The 9,594-nt window shown below is 39.8% G+C and overlaps 1 protein-coding gene across 1 annotated transcript; it reads right to left on the reverse strand.

Annotated features, from left to right (window-relative positions):
* Window positions 1-565: 565 nt before the first annotated feature.
* Window positions 566-9,594, reverse strand: pdlim1 (PDZ and LIM domain 1 (elfin)). The gene is made up of 7 exons (XM_084076709.1): window positions 9,367-9,594; window positions 7,610-7,761; window positions 6,780-6,864; window positions 5,462-5,658; window positions 5,025-5,167; window positions 4,260-4,377; window positions 566-1,611 (listed from the first exon to the last, which is right to left on the reverse strand). Exons 1-7 carry the CDS (start codon window positions 9,457-9,459, stop codon window positions 1,425-1,427), a joined length of 975 nt encoding a protein of 324 aa, XP_083932835.1. The 5' UTR covers window positions 9,460-9,594; the 3' UTR covers window positions 566-1,424.

A 9,594-nucleotide genomic window follows, 5' to 3' on the forward strand; every position in this document is an offset into this window, starting at 1 on the left:
TCTTAAAGATCGGGTATCCGAGTATTTTTTTTTGTGTTAAATTAAGTGTTGAATCGCTTTATATTCTGATAGTATTCATTAGTGTTTGTTCCGTCTCTCCAGCTCTTTGGTAAACAGAAAAAAGGTTGGGATACCAATTGCATACAAACAGGAGGGAGTAAAGTAATGGCACAAAGAAATGAGAAGACCAAATTGGAACACTATAACATTTAAGCTGATAAATTGGTACTCTCTCCTGATTGGCAACCTACCTGAAAATGTGTTTTCTGTTCATTTAAGAGCTACAGAGACGGGGAGACCCGTTACTGAATAATCACTCTATAGCAGTGATTACTATCAGAATATAGAGCTTCAAACTTTTAATAAAAAAACTTTTTGTTTTAACCCAAAAAAATCCCATATCCTAACTTTAACTTGATCGTGATCTTTCCTCGATTACGCCACAATGCTTATTTTTGATGCATCTTTCACAATATCGCATGTACTGTATTTGCAGGACAATCTCACAATGGCCAGAGTTGACAATAAGGCCGTGAAGTACAACCAATAATTTGTGAAGACGAGGTTTAAGATAAAAAATATTTATTCAACAAAAGTTTGGTTTCTGAGCGGTTTGGAGGAATATAGTATTCGCCTTATTTGTTTAGCATATGAAAAAAATAATTGACTGTCATTTATGGATTGAATATCATGCAGCTTTACCCTTTTCTTGCATGTCAAAAAAACATAATAATCATAACATAAAGCAACATAAAGCAACATACATTACTTGAGTACAGTGGCTGCATCCCTGTACAAATTACATCAAGCTTCAGATAGAACAATCCGTCACTGTCGGTTGGAACCCTTGTATGTGCAAAACTGTTCTTTTATTTATATTTTTTCCATGCTTGAGCTAAGAGATCTGCTATTTTCACTACTTTTGTGTGACACTCTTGTAGGATGTAGTAGGGCATTCATTTATGAATAAAAAAAAACATAAAAAAGAAATATGGAGATACAAGGTTTCTGCCTGACAGCAATGATTTGAGATTTGTTGGGGAAACAAGAGATTTGTTGGGGAAACAAAGGATTTTTGGAGTACAAATGAGTGCATGTATTACGACATCATAGTATTCATGGGTCTCCTTTTGTACTAATGTGCAAATAGTCAAACATTTACTAATTTACTCATGTGTAAAAGTGGCTGCATCGAAGCATAATACAAGTTCATAGTTCCGCTGAAGTACAAGTAAATTCCTCTGTTCATTTATCCATTTGTAACTCTGAGCGTGTCCATGTGGTTACATTTTGTACACTATCAGAGTTAAATGAACACTGAGGATTTGACAGCATAGGATGAGCAAATGTAATGAAAGTCTTGAGATTATGAGGTGTATCCTAATAGCGATGTGCAGTCCAAAAGCCCTACAGAGCAAAGAGCTCTACTTGGGGAAGACAGTGACCACATCGTAGCCCTCAGGTGGAGTCATTCGCTCGCGTGCGTGCTTCTCACAATATATCTGGTCCTCCACAAAGAAATGTCCCTTTTGTTTTAGGTTGATCTCGCAGTCTGTGCAGGTGTAGCATTCAGGGTGACGGAACTTGTCTCGCAACTTGACGATCATCCCCCTGTTTGACAAATATATCACATCACTGTCCATTCACAGTTTTACATTTCAAACTTCACCAAATCATTACTCTGAGAGTGTAAAACTAGTCCCTTAAAAAGTATATATATTTTTTAATGCGATCAGAATTAAACTGAGGATTTTGCTATGTAGTTTTTGCAGACCCTAACTTATTAACTGTGTTTGAATGCTGTGTTTGGTGCTGATATGTTTAGGAAGTTTGCCTATTTTCAACCTAAATCCTGTTGTTTTGAAGTGAAGTATCAATAGTGTGACAAAAAATACACTGTCTTCTGTGTATCCCTCTGTGAAATGTTGACAAATTGAACATAGTCTGTGTGCTCGATGACGTGAAACGATGCATTTGATATCAAGATTTCATGGAGGAATACACATAAGACATAGGGTATTATTTTGCTACAATATGTTGAACTTACTTCAGAACAATGGGATTCAGGTTAATAATCAACAACGTTTCCCTTTAATAGAGGCTATAGGATAGGCCATATAACTTCTGTCAATCATGTCACTGTTCTGTCAATCACTCTGTAGTCTACACAGTGTCATCATGCATCTTTGTGCCAAGACGATTCTTCATATTGCAGCCTTTTAATTTGATTCCCAAACTGTAATGTTCTTTTTTTTAACACTTGTTCCAGTCTTTCCTGTATTTACAAACAAACCCTGTCAGATAATTAACATTCCAATTTTCTGTCGGAAGAAATGACACCATTTATGTAATTGAAGTCATTGTATTAGTTAAATCATCTATACGGAGAAAAAGAGAATACCTCACATACTGTATATGCCATATCCCAACAACACTATAACTTTGTTTGCTCCACCAAGGGCAAAAGAGGAATATTTTTCATAATAACAGCGGTCAATAGAAAGCATGTTAATTAAAGATGCATGCAATCCGGAAATAAAACCTATTTTAAGCACTATAATGTGATAGAGTACGCAAATACAATATAACTAGCACATCTACAGTGGTTGGAGGTGGTCTCTCTACTTATCTATTGATAAATCTAGACACTGGTGTCAGATAGGACACCTACTGGTTGACAAGTAGCCATGCTTGAAGCTCATAAGATTAATACCCCTGCACAAGCAGGGATTGCCTATTGGATGAGTGGTAGATGTTTGGTCTACCACACGGGAGACCCGTGTTGGAATCTCAGTGTTGATGTAACAATTACAGAAACAAACATCCACTCACTAAAAACTGTGCTGGGCTGAGGTCAGAATCCACAAAGAAGAATACAGTCTGCACACTAGGTCATGCTCCAAAGCTTAAAACATTTCCTTCTTTCACATTTCCTTTTTACACCATTGGACAATGGTGTAAAAAGACCCCAACATTTTTTTGGGAGCTTTGGAGCATGACCCAGTCTGCGGACTTTATTCTTCTTAATGTAACAATTACCTCTCAGCAGAGGACGTAAAACACGATTGCATTAAATTTATGCTTCAAAGTCCAAAGAGTCACTGTGACAATGTGATACAAAAGCTTACTTTCCAAATTGTCTTTATACCCTACTGACTCTTAGTCAGTAGGCCTTTATAGGAATTAAAATACGACTGACACATAATAAAATATAAAATAAGATAAATAATGTCATTAAAATGTTGACAGAGGAATTAATCCATCTAAAGTAAGGACAAAATATTACAGACATTATTACAACATTCTGTTATTATTATTATTAATAATAATAATAATAAGTTCCAAGTTCTATATAGAGGATAAAGAGGCTGTTGTTTCTCTGCTTCTTCCTGCAGAGAGGCTAATACTGTTATGCCTTGTGTAAGCATAATAGACAAGCCTTTGTGAGACAACGTTCTTTCAAAGTCACGCATTAGGCTAGTCAAAACACCCTAAAGACATCCCTTAAGTCTTAACACCTCCTAAACAAAGAGTTAACAACCCCTCAATTACATACTTATGGCAAGCATGCAGTCAGCCTGCCAACATCAGCCAATTACACTGTCAGAAACTTTATCCTGTGCTGTTCCTTGAAAGAATAAAATCAACCACAAGGTGGAGACAAAGAACAAAGGAAACCACAATCCTTTTTTTTTGGAAACCACAATCCTTCTAGGATCTTGTGTTCTGTGTTACATCACAATGTTTTGTCACCATTTGGCAACCTTAATGGTGTAGAGAGACTGTGCAACATTGACACCAGTCAGGCATCACTTCTGAACCTTTTGAAGGAAGAGTGAAATGCTGATGCTGATCTACAGCAGGGGTTTTCAAACTTTAATCACAGACCCCCAAATTTACTTTCATTAGGCCATGGACCCAAATTTCAAATTACTGTCCTATAGATATCTGAAAATATGTTTTTCCCCCGGATAGATATTGAAACATATTGGCATAATAGTCACAATTTCTTTTGTATATTATATTGCATATTTTCAAGTGACTTATAAATTGTGAATTATGGTGACAGAGGTTAATTTGGCTGGGGACCGCCTGGAGCCCCCTCAAGGAACCATGGGGGTCCCCGAAACCCATTTTGAATAACACTGATCTACAGTATGCTGTCTCAGTTACAGGCGGGCTTTTAGGAAATGACCAATGACTCTTCCACACACACTCTAGCAAATACATTATATACAAATACTGAGAGAAATACTTACACAATCCCTGATCCACATTTGTCACATATGGGTAATTTATCTGCATTTCCAACTGATGCTCCTACTTTTGATGTGGGTGCCCTGACGCTCCTGAACCCTGATGGTTTCTCAGGGTCACCTACAAAAATGAGAGTGGAGACAGACGAGCACAGACACTCACATTTTGAGTTCAATATTTTCTTGCCTACAACCGTTGATGTTCTATGCATTACATAGACATGAGTGCAATATACCCCCACACTTTCTCATTTTAAAAATCCTGTTCTGTTCCCAACAGTACGCAAAGAGAGACATCAAACAGAGGGCGGGAAGTATAATGTTATTTCTTAACCACTTGAACCCTAGGGACTATATTTTCTGGGCATGTCATAACAGGTGAACATTAGGCAAAAATATGCCTTTTAAAAATAAGCCTTTATTGACATTGACAATGACAGTGGAGAGAGACAGGACACGTGGAGAGAGTAGGGGATGACATTCAGCAAATGGTCCGGTCAGCCAGGAACCGAACCGGGGTCAAAGCATTTGCACCCATGAGGTATGCGCCCTAACCATTCGGCTATCAGGTCGCCCAAGATCGGCTATTTTCAGCAGAGATTTGGTGTAGAGGGAAAGAAGTAATGGGCCAATGATAGACCCCCGGGGGACCCCGGTCAACAAAGTATGTAGGGTTTAAGCGGTTAAAATGACTGCTAGCTATGTATCCACAGGTCCCTGAACTCATTATCAGGGAATCTGTATGTGATGATAATCTGGGATTCCTACCTGTCTCAAGAATCTCCTGAAGTACTTTGAAGGAGGCCGACTGTCGAGGAGGCTCGTCAGACTCCTGGTTCTCCTGCAGCATTTTGTAGACCTCAGAATCTTCTGTGACTGGCGGCCGTTTACCTGGCTTTGATGGATCTGGTCTACAGAACAAAAGGGGATACGCAGTAAAATTCAGTGTGTTGATTTAACTCTCAAATAATTTCAGAGTTAATTTAACGCAATATATTGCTGTGTGTTTTAGTTTGACTATGGAGCTCATAGTACATAACTATATCAGACCACCCTTAGCTCAAACAGTAGCGCACCAGCCTAATCTATTAATTCAAATGAACATACTAGATAAATGGAGTTGTCGTATTTACTGAAAATCTAGTTAGTCTAAGAGAAAGCTCCATGTATTTCCTGGTTGAGAAAAAGGTGTGGGCCCAACTTACACATTGCTGGGTTCAGTAGCAGCAGCAGCAGCAGCAGTAATGGTTTTAACATCATCCACAGCTGAGTTGAAGTTTTTAATGTTTTCTGAGGAGTAGAGACCAGCAGGATTGTTGTACTGATTGGTCACCACCGTGGACCCAAAGGCAGCGAATGGCAGAGCACTCCGGTTGTGAGCGGAACCTATATGTTTCATCTCCTGTCAATTGCACATTAAATTGTGTTAATAGAGCTTTTTGCATGTAAAGAAAGACAAGAGACTTGCACAACATGCACACACTCATGTCAAAGGAAGTTAATGCAAGTTATGCAACAGTACAGACAGAAGCTTTCAGACAAAGACTTTTTTTTCACAGCCAATGAACTTGGGACTTGGGACTTGACAATGTCTGGAGGATAAATGGAGCATGTCAACTGAAAGTACACAACTTCTGCTGTGTTATGGCTGCACAAGCACTGCAGCTTGTGGTCTTTAGAAAAGGAAATCTGGAACACCTCAAAACTGTATTCATATGGTTCTTCGTCTGAAAACATAAACTCTAGCCTCAATTTAAATACATGCAACCAAACTTGTGGATGACACAATGTATGACTATGGATTCAGCCTTGAACTTAAAGCTAACCAACTACGTAATATGGACCTCAAAGACACAAGAGTCATGCGCCTGGCATTTCATCAAAGTGAACACATAAATACCTCCAAACCTAGCTCATGCTTCACAGTGGGAACACGGAAATGCCTCCAAATATAGCTCATGCTTCAAGCATCCAACATTTAGATTTTAGAATAACCCAGTCTCCTCACTAGTAGCAAGGGACTGGAGCTACTGTAGATAGACATATTTTGTTTACCAAAGTAGGTAAGGTACAGTACAACACGAACAGTGAAAGGACATCCAGGTGGAAACAGACAAGTGCTTGAAACAGTCATACATTATGTGTGAGCAAAACGCATTACAATGGTGAGCTGTGAAAGCCACACAGAATTGGACACACCACACATTTCCTACATGTATTCACACTTTGGCCTCTATTTTCCACTCAGCGGGCAGGAACTGAGTCTTGCGTCAGAGCTTGGCTGATAAAGTACCGTCTCCTAGGAACTCGCCTGTTGGGAAGTAAACAATGACTTCATCGTCGGTACAGTAGTAGTAAAAAACCCCAAGCCTTTGTTGGCTTTGTGGGAACGTGCAGGCCTCCAGAAACTGCATGGCTACCTGGGCACATGACTTCCATGTTGACTCTCTAAATGACAGAGCTCAAGTCATTTTTTAAGACTAATGCCTTACAACATCTTTCATGTTGAGTCAGAAGACACACCTGTGGCTCTGTTGCAAGATTCATCTTGTACGGATTTGTCTTCCCTTCCTCGGATGAAAGTGGCGACCACATTTTAGTCTCCGATCTGAAAGAAAGAAGAGAGCACACAGAATGCTTCAAGATGTGTAATGGATATGCTATCATCTTAGAAAAGCCTTTGACTGTGCTATAAATCACGTTCGATACTTCGATAGTTAATGGGGAGTCATAAATTAGTCCTGATTTACCGTTTTGGAAAGATTTAAATTCAATGTGGTTGAAATTATTCGGTCACAGTGCAACTATTTTGGAGCAACTGTGCTCTCAAATGATGGTATCATCAAATGCAACTATGTTGAATTTGATGACCAGGGCCTCATAAGGGTATCATTTTGATACCCTTATGAAGGCAACATAGTTCTTTGTAAGTGTCTATTTTGGCGAAGGGATGAGGCCCTAGTTTTGAATGCAACATAGTTCTTTGAAAGTGTCTATTTTAGCGAAGGGCTTCTCACTAATTTCACCCCTCAGTAGACTGTACTTTTTCTCCTAATTTCATGAACAAAAAAGTCCAAAGCCAAACAAACAAAAACATTCTGCTTACTTACATACTTCACTTATATTTATTCAAATTGCTTGAGATCACGATATGCAATAGCATTGCAGTGTGCCATACACATCGGTAATTGGAAAGTAAAGTAAAACCAAGGACAGTCTCGCCTTCCCAAAACATGAACGAACAAAACCACATCACTCGCTCAACAGCTGTACCGTAGCGATGCTGTCTCACATGACTCACTCCTCTTCAAGCCTGAGGGCATACAGATCATCAGACAGGAGCAACATCCTACCTGTCTATAGAGAGGACCATTTCCTCTAAGCACCCCTTAATCTTGTTCTGTGCTTGTAGGTGTGTCATGAAGCCGGTAGACTCTCCATCAATAGCCAAGATGGTGTCTCCAATACTCAGGTCGGCCTGTGCAGCTTTGCTGCCTGGGGAGACCTAGAGGATGCAATAATATAGCATGTAATAATAGTCATCAGCATCAGTGAAATGTATGCCAACGGAAATTCAATCTGGAAAGAAAAACTGTCTCCATACGACCGATTAGTCATCAGTATATGTTTTATCTTTCTTAAAGGTGTAGTTCACCCAAAACATAACTTATTTTCTATCAATTACACACCCCATGAAGCCTTGAATTCATGGAGATTATTTGTCGCATTCCTAAACCAATAATTTGATGACCGGTTAGTAGGAGACTCAAGAGTCTTAGGAATGTGACAAAAACAAAAACAATTCCATGAATTCAAGGCTTCATGGGGTGTGTAATTGATAGAAAATAAGTTTTTTTTTTGGGTGAACTACTCCTTTAGGTTATGACCTTTAAGGTCATAGAGCTAGATGGTTGAGTTTATTTGTACTGGATTATTTATGGAGAACATGGGCATGCCAAACATTCTTTTGGTAATCTTTTGCTTTATTTGAGATCGGACAGTGTAGACTGAGACGGGGACAGGAATTCAAGGGCAGAGAGAAAGGCAAGACATGACAGGGGTTGGAATTGAACCCGCGACCCGGGTCCTCACGCCCACGTGGGAGTAAATGGTCTGTGGCTGAGACACCAGGCTCCCCGGGGGCATGCAGACCTGGCAACAATTGTTATGTAGAGAGGTGTATTTGAGTCAGTGGCATGGGCTCAGACCTGTCTCAAGAGACACAATCTGTGATAAAAAGCTTGGAGCTATGAGGCTCCGGAATGGTGCTGGAATCCCTAATCACTTTTCCATGGGTGGAGCAGACTGAGTGACCACTGAAACAACATTTACAACCGGGACTATAGGAAGCAGACAGGGAGGAATGACAAAGTACAAAGTGTTTTAGTACTGTGTATCTTCAACCATTATCTACTGCTTACCATGCAGAACTGTATAAAAACTGTAAAGCTGTACTATGTTGCAATGGAGGAGCTGGACCCACTTTCTCAGAATAAAAGTCTTCTGTGGTGCTAAACCCCCAAAACAGATACTTCAAAAAACACAACATCCAAAGCTGTAGCACTCAGAGGACTGGGACAGTGACTCAGTTCACCTTTGTGTTTTGGTCAAACAGAACATAAATATGGGGGGTGGGGGGGTACCTTTGAATAGGACACATGAACGTCTATGAAGAATAATGTCGTCCAAATCAGCCAAGTTTTATTTATTTGTAACATAGCACACACACACACACACACACACACACACACACACACACACACACACACACACACACACACACACACACACACGGGTCATCCTTTTTACATTATTTTCTATAAATCTGTGACACCGCGCCTTTTTTTGCCAAACTGTTAATAAAAGCATTCAATTTCAATTCAATCAAAACCAAAACTACAGTAATCCCTCTGGGTTTGGCCAATGTAGATGAAAAAGATCCTCATGTCAGCAGCACATTTTCCCACAATGGAGTGAAAGTTTGTGAAGTGGAAGTTTGTGAAGTGCAGTAGTGAAAGTTTATGAAGTGAGAAGGGAAACTGCAGATGTAACGCACAGCGCGCTAAACAACAGATTTACAAAGAGAAACTACTTAACATTCAACACTTACCCGCGAGATAGTTAGTGGTTGCTCGAAGTCCTTTCCACCGACCAGACGGAACCCCCAGGGTCCAGGACCCTGCATTACTACACGGACAGGCATGCTAGGCTACTAAACAATCTAGACCTTCTCAGTTATTCGTGTTGTGGAGATCAGATGAAGATCAGTTCCTGTGACTTCCAACGGCAGACAGAGATGTGACATGAGCGCTTGTTAGATGGTCGCAACACACTGTGC

This window comes from Gymnoscopelus microlampas (assembly GCF_963454915.1).
Source record: "Gymnoscopelus microlampas genome assembly, chromosome: 13".
Classification (NCBI taxonomy): Eukaryota; Metazoa; Chordata; class Actinopteri; order Myctophiformes; family Myctophidae; genus Gymnoscopelus; species Gymnoscopelus microlampas.